General features: G+C 35.6%; 3 protein-coding genes across 6 annotated transcripts; 2 read left to right on the top strand and 1 right to left on the bottom strand.

Annotated features, from left to right (window-relative positions):
- Positions 1-1,227: 1,227 nt before the first annotated feature.
- ktub (Tub domain-containing protein ktub) lies at positions 1,228-7,251 on the top strand. The gene is made up of 9 exons (XM_043411013.1): positions 1,228-1,320; positions 1,401-1,480; positions 1,628-1,763; positions 1,951-2,043; positions 2,499-2,677; positions 2,758-2,925; positions 3,274-3,619; positions 4,361-4,513; positions 4,593-7,251. Exons 2-9 carry the CDS (start codon positions 1,439-1,441, stop codon positions 4,724-4,726), a joined length of 1,251 nt encoding a protein of 416 aa, XP_043266948.1. The 5' UTR covers positions 1,228-1,320; positions 1,401-1,438; the 3' UTR covers positions 4,727-7,251.
- Positions 7,252-7,358: 107 nt separating this feature from the next.
- LOC122405929 (uncharacterized) lies at positions 7,359-14,613 on the bottom strand. 4 transcript variants are annotated; one of them, XM_043411011.1, is made up of 7 exons: positions 14,535-14,613; positions 14,160-14,315; positions 13,970-14,067; positions 12,483-12,619; positions 10,150-12,316; positions 9,504-9,802; positions 7,359-9,204 (listed from the first exon to the last, which is right to left on the bottom strand). In XM_043411011.1, the coding sequence occupies exons 2-7, from the start codon at positions 14,285-14,287 to the stop codon at positions 9,025-9,027; spliced, it is 3,009 nt and encodes a 1,002-aa protein (XP_043266946.1). In that variant the 5' UTR covers positions 14,288-14,315; positions 14,535-14,613; the 3' UTR covers positions 7,359-9,024. The 4 variants fall into 4 exon arrangements, with proteins under 4 accessions (XP_043266946.1, XP_043266943.1, XP_043266945.1 ...); XM_043411008.1 differs by having other exon boundaries at positions 14,448-14,591; XM_043411010.1 differs by having other exon boundaries at positions 14,480-14,585.
- A 582-nt stretch (positions 14,614-15,195) lies between these two features.
- LOC122406478 (RNA-binding protein 28) lies at positions 15,196-19,695 on the top strand. Its single transcript, XM_043411948.1, has 10 exons — positions 15,196-15,733; positions 15,825-15,982; positions 16,055-16,223; positions 16,317-16,618; positions 16,699-17,352; positions 17,554-17,722; positions 18,069-18,286; positions 18,655-18,804; positions 18,878-19,240; positions 19,489-19,695. Exons 1-10 carry the CDS (start codon positions 15,715-15,717, stop codon positions 19,606-19,608), a joined length of 2,322 nt encoding a protein of 773 aa, XP_043267883.1. The 5' UTR covers positions 15,196-15,714; the 3' UTR covers positions 19,609-19,695.
- Positions 19,696-20,764: the final 1,069 nt, after the last annotated feature.

Raw genomic sequence — 20,764 nt, 5'->3', positions numbered from 1 at the left:
ACAAGAGTCTTCTAAAAAGGATTTTCGGCGATTCGCAATATTTACCGAGATATTGAATGTTAAACTTGCTTTTTAAACACGAGCGAGTATATCTATATCGTTCGTCTCGCTCGGTCGGTATTCCGACTCTGCTATAGTGGCGGATTTTTACGCTAAGAACTCTCCACTGTATGTTATCCAACGACGACGGAGATGGAGACGCACGTTCAGTGAGTTGGTAATCGGTCTATATTATTCCATAAGAAAGTGTCTTATAACGAAAATATACCGACATGGTGAAAGCAGAAACAACTCACCCGATAACCAAACAACGTACGGTACTGTCGTACGGTCTGATAAATATAGATATATATATGATATTGTTAATATAATATTTATCAATAAAAATGTGATAGTGTGAAGCTGAGTTAAGAGGTTGGTATAGAAACTTACGTTTTTTTATGCAGGTAAAACTTCGAATCTCTCGAGGGTCGTCCGCAGTGATGTACGATATTATTTTCTAGTCGTGGAGTAAACCACATTTTGAATAAAAATATTTGAAAAATTTATACAAATATTGATTTGTCTTTCATTTATCGTTTGGAACTTGTTCAGTGGTATATGTATTATAATTATATCATTCAAGTGGTGATGCATTTCTACAGAAATTTAGAAAATTACGCTCGACTCAATTCCCTCTTCCCCGCGGCCGGCCGAAAGTAAAAATCAATATAGTTAGGCTGCGGTTCGATTTGTCCGATTGGTCCGATTTGTGAGAAAATCGCCCGAACGCACCGAACGCACCCAATATGTTGTCGCTGTAATAGTAATGATGTACGGTGTGTACGCTTTGTATAGCGCAATTCGGAACGTGGTTTAACGCGATGAGGCAATTTTTGGAATTTCTTTACTAAACAAGTGTTAAATTTGATATAATATTGTTATTGTACCGTGCACCACTAAACGACCTACAAATGATATATGAAAAAGTAATATATATTTTACATGTTAACTCACAGGGTAATTTTTGAAATTTATTTTTTCAAGTGTCATTCGTTAGCAAAGGATTACGATATCGCTACACCATCTTTGACCATTGTACACGCGACCCCCGTGAAATTAAAAAAAAACAAATAATGATGAATGTAGTGTTAATTCGAAAGGGTTGACTCACTGAAGGTGGTGGAAAATACAGGCAGAATTGTTTCAGCGCGTGCTGTTTTTTTTTTATTGCTTTGTGCAGTCAAATCCGATGCTGTTCTATTCATTGTGAAAAGAGCTTTACGCTTGCCCGAAATGATCAAACGGTTGCGTTGGTTCGCCTCGGTACCCTGGGCAACCGTGAGTCTCTATCTGACGTAAACAAAAGTTAATTTTTTCCTTTTACCTCCACGAATGTGACAGTGAAGAACAAATTGCAGTTTTGGTTTTGCTTCGTCGTTCCAAAGCAACGGTCACAATGACATCTTTAGATTTGAGACAACAGAAACTGGAGCAACAGGTGAAATCAAATTTCCTGCTTACAATTGATGTTTTCGAAATAAGAAAAAATATTCATGCATGTAAATGAATAATTAACATTCCTTGATCTCACTTCTCACATTCTTATGATATGAGTTGCACAATAAAATTTTTTTTGTTCTTTCAGCGGCAGTTAATAGCTCAAAAAATGAAACAGAAAAGACAGAGCGGCGCTGGCGGTATGGTACAGGCGTCAAACGTTCCTGGCGTTCAGCTGAACAGTCATTCTACAAAGTGGATGAATCCGAGCAATGAACTCCATGGTAAATTCATTCATGCAGAATCTAAGAACTGTTATTTCAGAGTATTCAATGTTTTGTATCTCAGTTCCAATAGAACAATAAGAGAATAACATAAACAAATTAACTCCTTTATACGCACACTAGTCAGAGTCATTCTATGTTCAATTTGTTCTCAGCTTCACCTTATCTTGATTTTTTTTGTTTCCAGGATATGATGGTCCACTGCAATTTACAATCTCCCCAAACAATCCTCATCTGGGAGTGCCAAGAGAAAACAAGACTATGGAAACTGATATCTCGGGTAAGACTCAATGTTAATCATCTAATTTTTTGAATTCGTAATACATCAATGGATTAACAAAAGACAATTTTACTGTAAATAAAAGTTATTGAATTATGAAAAAGATGGTTACTTTCGTTCATAGTCTGTACTTGAAGTATTCATAAAGAATTTTATATTCAGACTGGAAATTGCAGATCAATTTTGCGGTACTTGTGATTATTTCTCCCTTTCTAAATAACAAATGAACTCCCGAAACTATTCCGGTAATTGAAGAAGGCCTGATTGAAAATTTCCCATGAAGATCTTGATTGTTGAATTAGAAAATAATTTAGTTTTGAGGAATTCGTACATCACTGGACTTCAAAAAACATGACATTGAATAAAAATTACATATAACGTAATAATAGGTTTAGTTCTGTAAGGTTATGAATTCAGTTTGTTTATTCTCTAATTAACGAATTGAAATTTTGCAGAGATAAGCGGCGATGGTGCTTTCAATGAAGGTTTAGAAGCGAGCGATTGCGCCGACGAAGAATCTTCGCCCTTGGACATACGAATGCAGTCTGAAGCTCTTTCCTGTCGTTCACCACTCCGAATAGCTCCATCGGATGGTCCTGAAACGGTTATAATAAGTAGGGAAAATCATTCTTCGGTAAGAGCTCATGGTAATAAACAAAAAACGAGTTTTACTCAATGCAACATGTAATTTTGATTTTACCACTTTGCTTCCAGAGTCCTGAATTAGAAGGCAATGTGGAGGGGAACGTTGAACAATTCGTGTTGCAACCAGCAAATAAAAAAATGCATTATAAATGCAGAATAACACGCGATCGAAAAGGCATGGACCGGGGACTATATCCTACGTACTTTTTACATCTGGAGAGAGATTATGGCAAAAAGGTGTGCATCGCTGACGTTTCATAGGTTCCTACTTTTCTCAAATCAGTCGATAAGATAATTATGAAGAGAACAACATTGAAAACATTCACTTGTTGAAAACTTTCCCAAGTCTATAGACCATTTATAACTAATTCAATTAATAGCATTTTTTTAATACTTTAGTATCCACAGTGCAGTCTCCGTCCGTAAATTTATTTTGTCATGCGTTGGAATTTACTGTTTTTCGAGGGTGCGAAAAAGTTCGGTTCTTCGTTCGACCCTTCAGGAAAAAATATCTTTTTTTCATCTTTTATATTAGCCTGACTGGCTCCACTGAGCGTATTTTTGTATGAACATTGTTTTATGCAGGTATTTTTGTTGGCTGGTCGAAAGAGAAAAAAGAGTACAACAAGTAATTATTTAATTTCGACGGATCCAACTGATTTGTCTCGTGGTGCTGAGTCATTTGTCGGCAAGCTGCGATCGAATCTTCTAGGAACACAATTTACCGTTTACGACAGTGGTTATTCCGCGATGAAAGATGATAAGCGCGAGGAGCGCTCGAATCCGCGACAAGAATTGGCTGCCGTTGTTTACGACACGAATGTTCTAGGATTTAAAGGTCCTCGTAAAATGACTGTCATCATACCAGGAATGACGTCCGATCAGAAGAGAATACCGATTTGTCCGCGGGACGACGCGGAAACTTTACTCGGTACTTTATCAAATAATTATATGCACTGCGGAAATATTCCATTTATATTCACTATAAAATCTATTTAAAAAATGGTACTAAATTCAGTCGTATCTTATCGAGTGTTCACAAAATATTCGATTGCAAAATTCACAATTTACGGAATTCGTTTCTTTTCATAGTTATGTAAAAATTCGTGATTTCTTTTGAATTTCCGTGAACTCGTATCAAGAGGGTCAGCCAGATTTTTCGTGGGTTTTATTGCGATTTTTTTGCAATAAAAGAAAAAAACAGATTTTTGAAATTCGGAAGATGTATGTATTAATATTTCAACTCTATGGCAGAATTTTTTCATTTCGATATCTCGGGTAGATTCGGTGTTACACCGCTCTACAGGAACTCATGTGTTTCTCCATGATCTCCACAATTTCAAGGGATTGGTTTATCTGAAATGAAGAAACCAGAGGGCATTTTAATCTATTGAACAATGACTGTCGTCTGCAATAAAATCATACGAAAATATGAAAAACTGAAAAATTTTCGTATGATTCTATTTCAGACGATGGTCACTGCTTAATAGATTAAAATGCTCTTTGGTTTCTTGATTTCAGATAAATTTAAGTAATTTTGTCGTTTTGTATACCAAAAACCATCGAAACTAGCTGGCAATATGTCTTGGAATATTTCCGCTGTGTGTATTCAGTATGTACGAATTCAAATTTTTCTCAATAACCCACGTTAATTGTTTTTTTATACCTTTAGAATGCTGGAAAATGAAGAACATGGATAATCTCATTGAATTGCACAATAAAACACCCGTTTGGAACGACGACACACAATCCTATGTATTGAATTTTCATGGACGTGTTACACAAGCTTCGGTCAAGAACTTTCAAGTAGTTCACGACAGTGACGGTGAGTGACCGTTATTATTAATTCACACGCATTGTTTCAATGTCCCCGTTACACATAAACTTTTGTTTCAATATTTCAGTCGATTACGTGGTAATGCAATTCGGACGTGTTGCGGAAGATGTCTTTACGATGGATTATCGATTTCCACTATGCGCATTACAGGCATTCGCGATAGCTCTCAGTAGTTTTGATGGGAAACTTGCTTGTGAGTAGGTCGATCTCAATCCCGTTTATAATAGAACGAAACATTCGTAAGGAGATAGCTTGTTCTTCACGGGCAAACTCAACGTTCGACAATCAAATAATGCGAGCCGTTAATTTATAGATCCGTTTTTATTCGAAGGATTATTCGAAGCAAATGCTTTCAAAAAAGGAACAAGCCTTTTTATAAATGATCTCTCGAATGGAGAAATAATCTGACAGGGATCAGATCGTACTTAGAGTATTATTCAGGGTTGCTTTACGCACACATTCTCTGATTGAAATATTATTTCATCGGAATTTCGGTTGTCAATTATTTTGAAAGAACTTCTAAAATGTCACACCTTTTCTCAGATTCCAGTTTTAAACAAACTTGTTATATTATAATCAATTCTAACTTTTCTTTGCATCTCTTAATGTGACCGATTACACTACATAGAATGAATCACGTTTCGATTGAATTTTAATTTTTTATATCAGACCAAATTTTCTTGGTATTCAGTATTTATATTATATATGAAATGACTTTCCAACGTGGAGAAATCAACAGAAAAATGCGAAACTTGGTCATATTTTTTGAATACGCATTTGATGATAGTTCTTAAAAGTTTCAAGATCATTGGAATCAATTTCATAGATACATGAATTTGCAATTACGATCAAATTTGGTGCGTTGGGAAACCTTTGTGTGAATTATCCTTGAAGATTGATATTTAGTGAAAGAATACCTTGGAATGAATAACGATAAAGTTTCTTAATGATATAAAACGGTTTGACGATTTGTTTGAGACAGAAATATTCTTTTTTTCTTCATTCACACTTTTATCAGAAATAGGCTGACAAATGATGAGAATTAACGACTCTACAAATATATACACGATTCAGGTTATCGTCATACGTGACTACGTTTTTATGCGAACGCAAAGAATTCGCACAAGCGCTATGAAGACGTGTGTTCACTTTCGATAAGAATAGTAAGAAATTACATATCTCCTCCACCGCGTTGTTCCATGAGACTATCAGTATTTCGCTAGAGACTTGAAAGAGACGATTTTTGGCAGTATACGGAACGATAATTTTTGATACGTCGGTGGAATACTTTCACGACCTTTTAACTTTACTATTGTCGAGACGAGATTGATGAAAAAAATAACAAATTATCTTTCCACGACTAAATTCACAAAACTTCATCTGCATTACGCCCGATATTAGAGCTTCAATTCCACAGTACTGCGACATTCTTTGAGGGAGCATACACATTAGCAACCGCAGAAAAAAATAGTCCATCTAATTTTTTTCACAACTAAATTTAACTGTATGCTTGAAGCAAATGATTTTTTTCTCAGCTATTCATTCATTTAAAAAACAAATTTTTCGTTTTGCCATAAAAAAGTTAACGATGCGTTGGCGAAAATGTAATTTAGCCTCCTTATAGAATCGTAAATGTGAGGGAATTTCTAAAAAATGACTCTTCGTAGCTCTAAATGTATGTGCCTCCTTAAATTGTAACGTCGATGTTAAAATTGAAGGGTTAACTCACCAACATCCGGTGGTTTTTTGGTAAGAGGTGCTTAAATCATTGCCGCGATTTCTTAGTTTCGAAGCTCATTCCGTGAAACCGTACAAGCACTATCTGCTGTAGAAGAACTTTCATAGATGCAAACAATTATATCCACCGTTACCGATCTCGAAGTGTGCCTTCGTAGAAAAATCTGTTGGTCAAATAGCTGTCTGGGTTGGCGCATGGCGTTTGAAAAATATGACCCGTTGAATTTGTAAAAAATAAATATGTATTCCTCTTAAGCTCAATCGCTTGTTTCAAATTTGAGCTTGGAATACGTCGAATCGTCGAATCTCAATCATTGCACTCGATAACTATTTATCACACGAATATTATTGTTTACATATATATATATATATATTAATGGATTCTGTTTAAACTGTCGATGTAACCATCAAAGGCAGCGCTGTTATGAATTATTCTTTGAAAATAATATTTCATTAATCACTATGCGTCTTATGAGTGAATGAAATCTGTGTTCAATTTTATCACGATAAATCGACTATTTCAGCTAAAAAATTCGTACAGTATTATATCGAAGAAATCAGCAACTTATAATTCAATATAAAATTACAATTCGAGTATTCTAGGATATAAGCATAACAAAATCATGGATTGAGAAGAGGAAGAACCAAAATATACGTTCATTAATTTTGTATTCGATTGATTTGGCGAAAAAAATCTCACCGAGCAGGTCTTGATCAGGGTTCATCGTCGATTTGTATGAGCTCCATATTGAGATTTTTTTAGAAAAAAACGGTCCGACTTCAATATACTTGGATTCGGTGACATCTACCATAGCGCTAAATCGACGATAGATTATAGAGTGTGTCTAGTCTACAATTTTGTTAGTTTATGAATAATGTCGAGTACATTAGATGTATGTATGTACGAATGTTTCTCAATGGATCGGTATTAGGTAATAGGATACAAAGTATTATATAATAAAACAAAATAGAATTACTTCGAATTTTAACAAGGCGATTTTTATTTTCACACATACGTTAAGGGCTGGGCTGGGGCTATGAACTTGAAGAAACGAGGAGGATCAGGAATGAGATATGTCAATGATAAAGTCGTTGATCGGTTCAAATGTATAATTTATTATAAATTTGTTTTTAAAATACCAGTTATTATAATTGAACGCGGTAATCAATTGCTATAAATATATAGGTATAAGTATAAAACTGCGTGTTATATAATAAAAATTTTTAAAAATTCACCCGCATACAAAGTGATAGAGCAGAGTGAAGGCACTTCGGGTTGAAACAGCCGATTCAATACGACGGTACATACAAATAAATCATGTGAATTCACCACCAAATCCTCGTCTGTCGTTATTTACACTTTGCGTTATAAGTTTTGCCTCGACATTCAAATCAGTAAACCAATTAGGTCGTAACACACTTAAGGCGTTGTGAAACATTGATGCGTGATCGCACGAGACTTTAATCGAATAATGAATTAGTTCAACGCCATCTAACGATATTTTTTTCTCCATCGCGTTAAGGACCGTTTGGAGAATTTAGCACAATGGAATAGAATATTATTCCATACGACTAACAGTTTTCTGTGACTTTTGTCTCATTTGTTCTTCGCGATTCCACATAAGCGCACAAATTATTCGATTTCGTTACGTACCATGTAATGGACGCGAACAACTGTTATTTTCGGAGTGAATTCTTTAAAGTGTTATGAATATTAGACCACTAATATTCGTTAACAAATTTATACAAAAGAAGCTTTGTTCTGGTTAAAAATGAAACATTAGTGCCTCTCGATATGTTTTATAGTAATTGTAATAGTTTGCAAATTAGGTAAACTTTTGAGACGCCGTGAAAAAAGACGTTTCAAAAACTATGTTCAACAAGGTAAAACAACAATTAGGATGCAAACAATTATTTAAGCATCTCGTTTAACACACTTATGAAACATTCGATATAAAACTCTTATAGATATCAGTTTTTGATATGTTGAGTGATACGCAATTTTGGGCCGGATATTAAAAAAACCCTACTTCGAAATAGAGATGGAAATATCCCTGCATCGGTTGCTTGATCATGCAATATGATTGGTTTGAGTAAAAGTGATAATGGTGCTTTTTAACGTGTGGTACTTGCACTTGATAGTGAGATTCTGTACACACGTTTGTCTAAGCGAATAAATTATTATCAATTCCAATTCATAAATTTGTGACATTTCTCGACGTCTTTTTTCTTTCAATCTCAAATATAAATCTATTGTTTTTAGTCATATAAAATTTATTTAATACGGAAGAATAAATAAATATAATACAATATGAGTGAATAAAATAATGCGCTGAAATAGACGATCAATATGCGATCGACGTTTTTAATTTTCTAGCGTAAAACGGCGAGATTAAGCAATCAGTCTAAAAATGTCTAAATTATGCCCCGCTGGTGATGTGAAAAAGAAAGACGTCCAATTACAATTGACAAACTGATAAAAAAATTTTCAAGGAAGATCTCTAATACTGAATCGTTTTATTTATTTCGTAGTGCAATTGTATAGTAGATGCAATTCCGAAAATACCGATATTGATTCCTTTTGTATTTCACTTTTTCGTATTCACCGAAGATATAGAAAAATACGAGCTCTTTTTGTTCGGGCAGTGAATTCGAGCCAAGATAAAATTTATTCAAGCGCTATATGTACAATGTCCCTTGGTTAAAATTTCTTTCTCTCTTGTTCTTATCGCTATTATATTTCTTTTTTGAAAAAAAAAAAATTATTTTTTCGTATCACCTTGATTGATCTTTGTATTTGGTCGAACGAATCTTGGACCTGGTATTCGAGACGCTGGTCTTGGTATACCGCTAGCTGGCCTATTCGCTGATGTCCAGCTCGACGGTGGCCTCAGTCCTGTTCGATGCTCACCAGTGTTTCTCAGTGGAGGTTTTATGGAGGCCTGAAGCAACAAAAATTATTTCAATGAAATGTTGACTTATTTTCATGAATTGAGAAATAAAATCATCGAAGCCGGAATTCGATTTTCAGTAATCGAATCAACTCAACAGTGTCGTTTGTATAGAAAAATGAATCAGGTTAATTGAGTAATATTCCATAGCAGTGATATTAATAGATACATAAATTATTTTGTGTTATTTGAAAAATGTCAAATCAAATATTTCGGTTGGGAGAAATGTAAATTTCAATTGAGAAAATTCTATTCGCAGCATGGTAATACTGAAAAAATTGCAACAATACCTGCGATATTTTATTTGGGATCACACTTTTGTTTTGGGGAATCGTTAGTTTATCTCTCTCCACGTTACTTTTGCTCGACTCGACAACGTCAATTGGTAAATTTTGTAGAGATTCCGTCGGGCTCAACAACGGCGAACTTGTTTTCACCGTTGAGTCTGTACTCCGTGGAGAACTTCCACGACTTCCATACGTTTCACGGCCATTTTTTAATATTGGCGAAGGCAAATCGTTCGGAGCAGCGACCCAATTGTTCTCCATCACTTTTCGCCCGGGTCTCGGAGTGGATTCGGTTTTTATACCTGTAAGAATATCCCGACATTAAATTTATTCCATTCGATGTGGGTCGTAATTAATTCAGAAACACTTCGACAGAAAATGTCGAAATGGACCGATTGGTCAAACATAATTTTTCCAAAATACACCGAATAACATTCCATTTGCGTAATAAAATTGTTTCAACTTAAAAACCGATTGTTGTGGATATCAGATTTTTTTCAGAAAACAATATATTTTTTTTGTTATTTTTATCAATTTTTTCAAATTTGATAAGAGTTTAAAATTTTGGAGAAATGAGATAAAACGTGCTGTTGTTATTCACTATCATAATTTCGTCTCTGTACTTCTGTTTATGAATCTCGGTGCTTACTTTGCTCTCGCAGACGGACGATTTTCTGAAATTCTTCGATATTCATTGACCTCATACTGTTAGAAGTATTGCTGCTGTCCGAGCGTACACTGAGTCTGTCATCAAAGTCTGGCGCACTGTGTGCGCTCTGTGTGCTATCAATACTTTCGGTCGATCCACCGGTTCCAGAAATTTTAAGATCAGAGACGTTTCTGGTTACGTCGAGACGTTGCTCGGAGCCACTCTTCATTTTTCCCAATACGAGTAGTTTGCTCGTAAATTGTAAATTATCAACATTTCGAGCCGTGCTCGGTCGGGCGGTCTCCCGATTGAAGCCGAAGCTCGATATGGTTGAGCGTGCGCTTGTCGTTGTAGCTGTGTACTTGAGCGAACTCGATCCCAGATTGGGATTCGATTTTTGAAAAGATTGAGGAAGTCTTGAAAGCTGTCGAGGAGGATTGAGCTTTTGAGTTGCGGGTTTATGAAAATTTTTGTCAAGATTATCGAGCGAACCACCATGACTCGTCGAATCAACATGCTCGTGTTTCAAATAGGATCTCACTTGTGCCCTAGGGGAAGGAGCCTTGAACGTATCGTTCGCCACGTTCTCTTTCGAAGGCGATTTGAGCCCGGACCTAATTGACAATGTTTTCGGTGAAGGCATCGTTGTCTTTTGGAAAGTAGAGTCTAATTGGTGGACGTTCAATGTATTATTTTGTTGCATGGTGTTTGGAACGGTGCCAAATTTCGACAATGATCGCGGAGCGTTCATTTTAGAGTGCAGTTTTGGAGATGGTTTTGTGATTGTTGTATCAAGATTTTCGAGTGATTTACCTCGGTTTAGAGATTCTGAAGTTTGTTGCTCTTCAATTTGTGCGCTCATCGGAGGTTCGTAGAGTTCGTTGGCTTTCTTCATTGATGAGGGTGGCTTGGACGCTGAATCGATAGTTGATGCTTTAAATGTAGATACTGGTGGCTTATCGAAAGTAGCGTTAAAAGGGTCCATGTTGACCGTTTCATTTTGTTGAGCAATGTTTTGAGTTTGAAAGAGTTTAGACAACGAACGAGGAGCGCTTAGTTTAGAATGCACCTTCGGGGCTGGTTTACAAAATGTGCTACCGAGATCCTCGTGAGATTCACCTTGGCTCAATGTTACAACGCTTGCGGAGTCTGTCTTCCTGTCAATTTTTTCTGACGTTGGCTTTTTAAAGGGTTCGGATACCGTGAATTCGTCGACCGACGAGAGAATTTCCGATGGCGCATTGTTCCGCCATTTGGTAGCAGATGATACTGGAGTTTTCTGGAAAGTCGTGTCAAACATTTTTACGTTGAAAGTGTCGTTTTGATTTCCAGGTTTCGGGCTAACTAAACTGAAAGTTGTATTTTCCGAGGGATTCGTATTCGTGCTGGTTATAATGAAACTAGCGTCTTTAGCGATGTCTATTTCTGCGATGTAATTTTTGCTATCGATGATCTCAGGGGTGACGATATAACTGGAATCGTTCATCAGAGACGTAGGTAAATCTGGAGTTCGACACGGGCTTCGGCTCACAATGTAAGATGCGTGAGGATCATTCGTCAAGGTTTTATTTAACGACGACGGTGTATAAGTCGCATCCATCAGTTGCAACTTCCCTCTATTAAACGTAGCGGTATTAAAACTACCGACCAATTCGAGGTCTCGGTTAGTTTCAGTCGTCGCTAGGAAAGTAGTATCACCGGATGTGCAATAGTCCTCGTTCTCTAACACAGTTATATTGGCGGTATTTTTAGCAAAAGTATCGTTAAAATTTACATCCATGACATCGCCAAATATGCTCATCTGCATCATTGATTCGGTGAGGATTTGCGAGTCCTCGATACCCGGGTTTTTCGATGCTTGTGTCTCATTCAAAGTTAAAGATTGATTTGTCGTCTGCGACAAATCATCGGTCACTCCTGAATTAACGGACGAGTAGAGAAGCGACGGTTGGGATACGTCCATCAAATCGTCCGAAAACTCCGGTTCTGCGAGGTCGATAAACGAATCGATCCCCTTTGATTGGGACATGTTCAGGAAAGCTTCGAGACTTTCGTGACCTGGTGGAGTTGAAGAAAGACCGCTTATCCCAGGTATTGAAGGTCTCAACATGTGTGGTATCGAGCCTTTTTCAGGACCCGTGGATTCCGCGTTTTCATCATCCTCTTTCTGGAATATGAATGTTTTTCGAATTATTTTTGAAATATCATTGAGTTTCAAAAAACTAAGTGACATTTCGCTTAATAGCATAAAATTTATGGACTAACTTGTATGCGATTTAGAAATGTTTAGCAACTGAAATGAAACATGAGAATGGAGCAAAATTTAACCGTACCATTGGGCTCTGGGTACTTCGATTCCAGACATTTCCAGACTGTGATGGTATTGGTTCAGTGACAAAATCGAAGCTCAGGCGCCCAGACCTTTTCTTTGGCCTCGTGAATGTTCTGGTATCAATCGATTTTTTACTATCTATAAATGACAAATAAAAGATACAAGCTCAATTTAAATTACCGCCAACCCAAGAAATGAATCATCCTCCAGTTTCCATACTCTCAAGTCATAAAAGCCATATTTTTTACAGTATTCGTTCCATTGAAATTTAGCTTACTGAAGTTAAATTGGAAACCATGATAATGTGACTGGTTTTGGAAAATGAAACTTCAAACATACTTTTGGGATTAATGCATGAACTTTACAGAGTTTTTTTGGATTGAGATATCAAGAAAAAAATATTTGATGAAATACTAACATTTCAGCATCGAGAAAATCAATTTTTGATATGATTGTTTTTTAGTCGAAACTAAAGATATTAAGTAACAGGTAAACAGCAAAATGATTACTCCTAATAACTCTCGTACCTCCAAGAGTTTTTGCAAATCTATCGCACTACATCCAACTTACTTTTCTCTACTCTGTCATGACCCTGCCCGAATATCTAAGAGCATTTTGAACAGCTATTCACTCTTAACACTTTCTCTTTTATCAATAGTTTTGACAAGGAATATGTTAAAGTAGTTCAGCCATTCTATGACTAGTTAAGTTTGCAACTACTTTATATTGATTAATTTCAAGTCTAAATTATTAGTAAATATACACTTACATTGAGAATATTTTTACATAAGAATGTAATAAAATACTTTAAAAATATCATAAAAGATAAAATTTATACTTCAACTTGACTAGTCAATGATTGAGTCGGTATCGGTGACACTTTAAATACACATAACTTAGGGAACATTTTTATTGTGTGAAAAAATAATTATAACAGTGTAATGGTACTGAGGAAAAGATATGGTCAATTCATTAAAAAATGGTAAAGTTACTAGACAAATGAAAGCACGTGAGTCAGTCTCAAAAATAAATTTGATGAAATTCTCATGATTTCCAAATTTGCCAGAAGTTCAATCAGCTGTTACCAGCAGTTCAACTTAATGACTGACATCTGTTTTCAACGTCAAAAATAAAAGTTTTTTCATGTTTTTTTTCTTAAAAGCTCTGTGAGGTAATGTTTTTATTTTAAAAAACGGAATCTGTGATAAATTTCCTATACGGTATAAACTTTTTCGAAGCTCGAATACCGTATAATTTTTTCACAATTAATATTATTGTGAGTTCTCCCGTAGGGTACTGTATTACAAACTCAAAATAATAAATAAAATAATTAAAAATTGTGCCTCATAAGAGGCCCAGGAACTGTGCTTATCGTTATCAGCAGACCTTAAACTATCATTTAGCATACAAAAAAGTGGACCTTCATTGTACTTTATCAAACAGCCAAACTACTTTAATTATGGTAAAACGATCAATTAATAATTTTACCATGGGGATTGTTGCAGTCTTGTTCTATGTTGCTTTTCAACCAAGAGTCTATGTTGCTGGGACTACTGTCAGCGGCACCCAGACTAGGAGGTTGCAACCTGTTGGCAGTGAAAGATTTGTGTAATAAACTATTACTAGCATTCGTAGAATATAAAAAAGAAAAAACTGTATATTTAAAAAAAACATTCACCATGTGTCATTATCACTAAAATCGAATCCTAATACGTCTATAATATCATCGTTGATATCTGACATGGTGAGCGAATTGAGATCTCCCTCTTGCTCTGTCTTGTTTGTAGTGTTGGACATACTTTCCATGGTCTTGACTGATTAAATATATGCACATCTGCAACAACATTTCTACCGTTAAATCGACATATTTGCTTTGTGTTTCACTTTCTCGTATGCTTGATATACGAGAACCAATCGGTCGACGCTTCAACGGGACACAAATTTTAACACCAACAGATTGACTCACAGTATCGCTCCGGTTTTTGTAATAATAATTACCGATGGGCACAGGGAAATTACAAAAAATAGAAACACTCTAAACATAACCACGTACAAAGAAAGGTTGTTTTTTTCGCAACCGTTGGAATTCTCGTACGAAGTGAGCAACAGAATACAGAAGATTCTTTTTTTATTTTAAAGTTGTTTCAGTTCAGTGTTGCCACTAGATTTTTTATCATTTCAATTATAGCAGGGACAGGAAAGTTCCCTTCAAGTTCTCCAGATGGAATTACTTTTTCAAGTCGGTAAGGTAGGAATGATAGAACCGGAAGTCATATAACGAGATTACGGGTGATTACGGGTACATTCTTCTTGGACAGTGACAGCGTTAATAGCGTTAATAACGCTAATGTTGTTTTCACCGACGCGGTTCAAACTCAGTTCCATTTTTTTCATATAGTTTCGGGATAGGATGAACCGAGTTTAAACTTAGAGGGTACATTCTACTTGGACGCTGACAGCGTTAATAACGCTAATAACGCTAATGCCCGTTTTCTCCAACGTTAATCCGAGTTTAAACTCGGTTCATCCTATCTCGAAACTATATTTAAAAAATTGAACTGAGTGTGAACCGCGTCGGAGAAAATGGTTGCGTTCGCGTCATGTTCGACTTTGTGCGATTACAAAATGGTGGAACCAATGAGTGATCTTGTTCTTTTTTTCAATTACTCGACGAAATAACACTGGATTAATCGAAAAGTGAAGACAGCGAAACAAGCAGTAGTACGATAACAGAGATAACAGAAGACGATTCTCTCTGTGGATGCGTTCAACCACTTGAACGTCGGGAGCGTTGAGAACACAATTCTAAACGCACCCATCTAAAATCTAAACGGTAGCGTTTTACAACGCCAAGTCGAACGCAAAATAGCGCTATTATTAACACTGTCAGCGTCCAAGTAGAATGTACCCTACGAGAAGTCTGTCATAACCTGTCGAAAAATCACCGCTAAATACAAATATACACGTGTATTTTGTATGACTGCGTTGTGCTCCATTCTGCTCACGAGTGTGTTGAAAACTGAATATCTAAAAAATTCTATAAAAAAAAACTGTAGGATTGGTTATTCAGGAACGTTGATTATTTCGATAACGGTATATTATCGAATAGTTTTGAAATTTTTTTTTAGTATTCATAACAGATTAGGAAAGAACGATACTTTTGCAAATGAGGTTATGTTGATGTTGAGCATGTGTTTTATTGAATCGTCTTTGTAAACGAACATTTGTGAATCATGGGTAAACCGGGTGGCGGTGAGTACTGAAATTGTTTATCAGAATTATCTAGTCAAATTGTTCGTTACTTTTGAATAGAATACTTAAGAAAATGATTGTATTTTTTAAGGTTTTCCGAGAAAAGACGGACAAAAATTGTCTTGGTCGTATCGCAATAAAAAACGACAAGCGAGAAATAATAAAGAAGGAGATGGCAATACTGGACAGGAAAATGTCCAAGTACAGAACAAAAAAGCTCGTATTGTCGTGCGCAATCTATCGTTCAAGGTATCGAGTAATATTCATTCTATAAAAATACTTTGTTTGGGACGAGTTTAAAAATTATAGAAATTTTGATAGGCCACTGAAAATGATGTGCGAAGATTATACGAGCCTTTTGGAGAAATTGAACAAATAGATCTTCTGAAACGTCCCGATGGCAAACTTGTGGGATGTGGTTTTGTACAGTTTAAACGAGTTGAGGATGCTTCAAAAGCTATTTTTAATACCAACAAAAAGGAATTGCTTGGTAAGTTTTTTAAATTGCATTTAGATACTGTAGTGTAACTGTCATTGCTAATTACAAAAAAAAATGAGTGTTTTATGTTCTTTTGGTACATAGGCCGGCCAATAAACACTGCTTGGGCAATATCAAAGTCGAAATACATTGAACAAATTGGAGATAAGACCTTGAAGAAAGAAAACTTGAATGGCGAGTCAAGTTCAAAAGAAAATGAAGAAGAGATCGATAACGAAGAAGTTTATTTGGATAATGAGCAGAATGTAGAATCTGAACTCAATGGCGATACTGAAGTCATAAGCAAGGGAAAGAAAGGTGTTTCGAAGAGGGTAGACAGAAAAGTTCAGAAACTCAGGAAGGCAAAAAAACGAGCGCGGATTGTAATTCGAAACTTAGCTTTTCAGGTAAGTAAAAAATTTCTCAACAATTTAAGTGGACAGTTATTTTAGAAAAGTATTTTATGTATTAAAATGATAAATTGTAGGTCACTGAGGAAGCTTTGCGAGAGCATTTTTCCAAATACGGAACAATAGAGGAAATTAAAATATTGACAAAGCCTGATGGAAAACGTCTCGGCTGTGGTTTTATCCAGTACAAACTTGCTCAAGATGCATCAAAAGCAGTTCATTTTGAAAATATGAAACCTCTTCTCGGCAGACCCATGGTGGTTGATAAAGCTGTGGCAAAAACTAAATTTGATAAAGCAACAACATCAGTAGAAGTAAAGTCAGAAATTGAAGAAATTGAAATAAAGTCAGATCCTGAGGAGAAAGATTCAAAGGTAATTAGTGAAGATGCTAATGGAAGTGAAGAAAGTGATGAAGATGATATAAAAGAAGAAATCAGTTCAGAGGATGAGGACAGCGATGGATCCATCAAAAAAGAGAAAAACGGAAGTGTCGAAGGAACGGAAAATGAAGATGAAGAAGACGAAATTCAGGATGACAGAGCAAGACCCCGTGTTATTTCCAATGATGTCAATGAAGGAAAAACGGTGTTTTTAAAAAATGTTCCATTCGCTGTTAAAAATGAAGAGTTGAGAGAGCGCATGGAACAATATGGTCCTGTTTATTATGCTTTAATTTGCATGGACCCTCTAACAGAGCATTCGAAAGGAACTGCTTTTGTCAAATTCCGGGTAAATATTAATGAAATAATCATTTGTTTTCTTTTTGTTTGTATTGTATCAGTATTGTTTTCTTTTTGTTTGTGAGCGCATATAACTGTACAGGAAAATGTATCATATTCGATTATCCATATCTCGATTGATTGCATTATAATTATTCTGTATATTATAATAATTATTCCTATCGCAATAATGGAATTTATATTTTTATAGAATGTAGAAGACGCTGAAAAATGTTTATCCGCTGGTACTGAACTGCGTTTGCACGACCAAGTGCTCGATCCTCACAGAGCTTTGAATAGGAACGCGGTTCAAGACAATAAAAGTCTCAAAAAAGAAAAGATCAAAGATTCACGAAACTTGTATCTCGTGAAAGAAGGTGGTACGTACTGACGAATATAATTTAATATTTCCACGTTTCAACATTGAAAGACCTTGCATATTATAGATAATTCATGGCAGTTCTGAAATAATTCATGAGAATTATGAAACAAATTCGTCAAAATAATTTACAGTGTCCATTATTGAATAGTTTGACTAAAAGTTTTTCAAGGTTTCTGCGTTTCTAGTTTGAGTAAATTGTTCAATTTATTGAGGGTACCCCCGCGTCAAATTCAAGATCGAATTTCGATTAATAAAAATAAAAATACTTTTTGATGTGATCAAAACTAACTAGAATATCAAAACCAAAAAATAGTTGACCACTGTATGTCCTTTTTTGTGCGCAGTAATATTAGCGGGAAGCCCTGCGGCTGTGGGTGTATCTGTGAGCGACATGGCCAAACGTTTGCAAATGGAACAGTGGAAATCTCAAATGTTGAGAAATCTCAATATGTTTGTGTCAAGGGTTCGTCTGGTAGTACACAATTTGCCGCCGACTCTCAATGATTCTCAATTAAGAGAGATATTCAAAAAGCATGCAGGTCCCAAAGCTTTCATACAAGAGGTAATGATTTTAGTTTTTATACGCGTTATTATTTACTGGTTGAGATAAAATTTTTTATAAAAGAAGTTGAATAAGTTAATAGTTCTTCGTTTCGAGTTTTCGAAGCAAGTACTTGTGAACGTCAATGTTTTAGGAAGTAAAAAATGTTTTTGAGATTCGTGCCAAAAACAAAGGTATTAAAATATGCTTACTTTTTTCATTGTCATGGATACTTTTTTATTGAATGGTGCTTCCTAAAGTTGTCAAATATTTTTTATTGCGAATCAAGTTATTTCCCTTTGATGGAATTATAATTTACGTAAAAATACTTGACCTTAGAGTCAACGGAACATCGTTATTTCTGTAAAAATCAACGAATAAATTTTCAGGCGAGGGTGATGCGAGATTTGAAGAACGTTGATGAGAAAGGAGTTGGAAAATCGAAAGAATTTGGATTCGTAGCTTTCACAAATCACGAAGATGCGTTAAAGGCGTTGAGAAGCATAAACAATAATCCAAACATATTTTCAAAAACGAAGGTACGTGTGAATGACTAAGATTCCCAGCTATAGCATGAAATTTCTTTTTAATAACTGGCTGTTTTATTGGCAGAGGCCAATTGTAGCATTTTCGATCGAGAATCGTGTCATGGTGAACGCGAAAAAACGACGTATAACGAAGAGTCGAGAGCATAATCCTCTTTGGAATGGTGAAAAAACGGATAGTAAGACAAATGAGCCTGTTCGTAAACGGGTAAAAGTATTGAGCGCACCAAAAGATTCCGTCGAAGCATCTGCAGAATATTCTGGTATAAAGAGCAAACCTGGCGAACAAAAAATGAGATCCAGATATAATCTGAAGAGTCAAGCTATGCTGCATCAAAAAATGTGTAAAACTGAGAAGAAAAAAGTGAAAGAGACGAAAAAGATTCAAGCAAAAAAACGGGAAATGCGAGCGTCGAGGCAAGAGGTCAAGGTAAAGTAATTTGAAGCAGTTATCGTGGAAAAACACATATTCTCAACTATTATTGCGGAAACAGCAAATAGCTCGATGCATTATTTTCAAATTTCCAATCTGATTGAACAGTTGTACAACAATAATGTCTCGATTGATTTTCTTTCTGAATTAGTTCTCCAATCAGTGAAACGTTTCTGCCGTGATATCTTATCCTATAAATTTCTTAATAAGATAAAATTGATGACATAAGAATTTCTCGTTCGCAGCCGAAGCAAGGCTCCAAAAAGATCACAGCAGACGAAGCAAATTTCAACAAACTCGTGAATAATTACAAAAGCAAATTGCAAGCGGTTCCAAGCGCCAAATCCAAGTGGTATGATACTTGAATTTAGATATTGATCGAGGTTCTGCAAGCTCTGTTTATTGTATCATACACATAGGTAATAAATTCTAATAACAAAATTCTTACTTAACTACGCTCGTATCCATTTGTTTCTTCATTGAGTTTTAATGTCTCGAAAAATTATTTTTAATGTGGGTACAGCAGATTACGATTTCATGTGTAGAATCAGATGGATAGAATCGAAATTTCGATATAGTTTTATAACGTTGAATTGATCAAAACTCACTAATGTTGCTACCGACTGTCGATAAATCATGAATTTACAAGCGTAAAACTTGAACTTCAGTTCCGCGAGATGGCTCAATGTTCTTGAATTTATCTTTTCCAATTTTAGTTTTGAATAAGATGACGCATAAAAAATATTTACCTCAAAAGCAACTAACCATTTATGGAAATCGCGAACTCACGAACATTCGTGGCCACTCTTCACAAAAGTTTCGAGTTAATAACCTGAAATTATACATGTTTCTAATGACGTTACTTGATTAACAAATCAGCAAGAACACGGCTGACTACGTTGACGCAGATTTGACTTATCCACAAATGGTGAACATTGAAGGTTTTGCAGGAACATGAAAAGTTGGTAAATACAAAAAAAAATAAAAATGATGAATGATACGGAGAAACTGTGAGAAACAAAAAAAACAGAATTTTTCAAATTTGTTTTTAGCTTTATGCAATTTCCATTTCATTTTTTTGTGCAAAGTCGTGGACAGCAATAATACTTGCTAAAAACCGAAGGTTTGAAAATGGGACGCCAAATATCCTAGCCACTAGACCATACCGGATTATTATGAGATTTAGCGTTATTACAAAAATAATTCACAGATGAAAAAAAACAATCTGCTGCCCCAAAGTCTTCCACGAGACTAATCACGACTGGATCAGTGGATACCATGCACCCATGGACGAACATAGTTTTCGTGTTTAATGACATTCAAGAAATGTATGAACGTCTAATAATATTCATTATACGCCCGATTCTCGATTATATATATGCAAGAAAAAATTACAAGACAGAGAGAGAGAGAGAGAAGGAATGCAAAGTTACCCTCGTCGCATTAACTGATCAGGCCGTTGAGGATAATGGACGAATTTATATTCGTACGCGGTGAGTGGAAGTACGAGTGAGTTCGGGA

Source organism: Venturia canescens, chromosome 2 (genome assembly GCF_019457755.1).
Source record: "Venturia canescens isolate UGA chromosome 2, ASM1945775v1, whole genome shotgun sequence".
NCBI classification, from domain to species: domain Eukaryota; kingdom Metazoa; phylum Arthropoda; class Insecta; order Hymenoptera; family Ichneumonidae; genus Venturia; species Venturia canescens.
Note: the sequence above shows the minus strand (reverse complement) of the source record. Positions and strands in the feature narration are given on the sequence as shown.

What these genes read in the sequence shown, in the direction of transcription:
- LOC122405929 (XM_043411011.1), bottom strand. Translation starts at nt 14,287, where the DNA reads ATGGAAAGTATGTCCAACACTACAAACAAGACAGAGCAAGAGGGAGAT. An exon ending in AGACTGCAACAATCCCCATG is followed by an intron (nt 12,620 to 13,969) that starts GTAAAATTATTA and finishes TGTCATTTATAG; the next exon opens with ATAGTAAAAAATCGATTGAT. An exon ending in CGTCCGTCTGCGAGAGCAAA is followed by an intron (nt 9,803 to 10,149) that starts GTAAGCACCGAG and finishes ATATTCTTACAG; the next exon opens with GTATAAAAACCGAATCCACT.
- ktub (XM_043411013.1), top strand. Translation starts at nt 1,439, where the DNA reads ATGACATCTTTAGATTTGAGACAACAGAAACTGGAGCAACAG. An exon ending in GTAGGGAAAATCATTCTTCG is followed by an intron (nt 2,678 to 2,757) that starts GTAAGAGCTCAT and finishes CTTTGCTTCCAG; the next exon opens with AGTCCTGAATTAGAAGGCAA. An exon ending in AGTAGTTCACGACAGTGACG is followed by an intron (nt 4,514 to 4,592) that starts GTGAGTGACCGT and finishes TCAATATTTCAG; the next exon opens with TCGATTACGTGGTAATGCAA.
- LOC122406478 (XM_043411948.1), top strand. An exon ending in TTCGAAACTTAGCTTTTCAG is followed by an intron (nt 16,619 to 16,698) that starts GTAAGTAAAAAA and finishes GATAAATTGTAG; the next exon opens with GTCACTGAGGAAGCTTTGCG. An exon ending in ACATATTTTCAAAAACGAAG is followed by an intron (nt 18,805 to 18,877) that starts GTACGTGTGAAT and finishes TTTTATTGGCAG; the next exon opens with AGGCCAATTGTAGCATTTTC.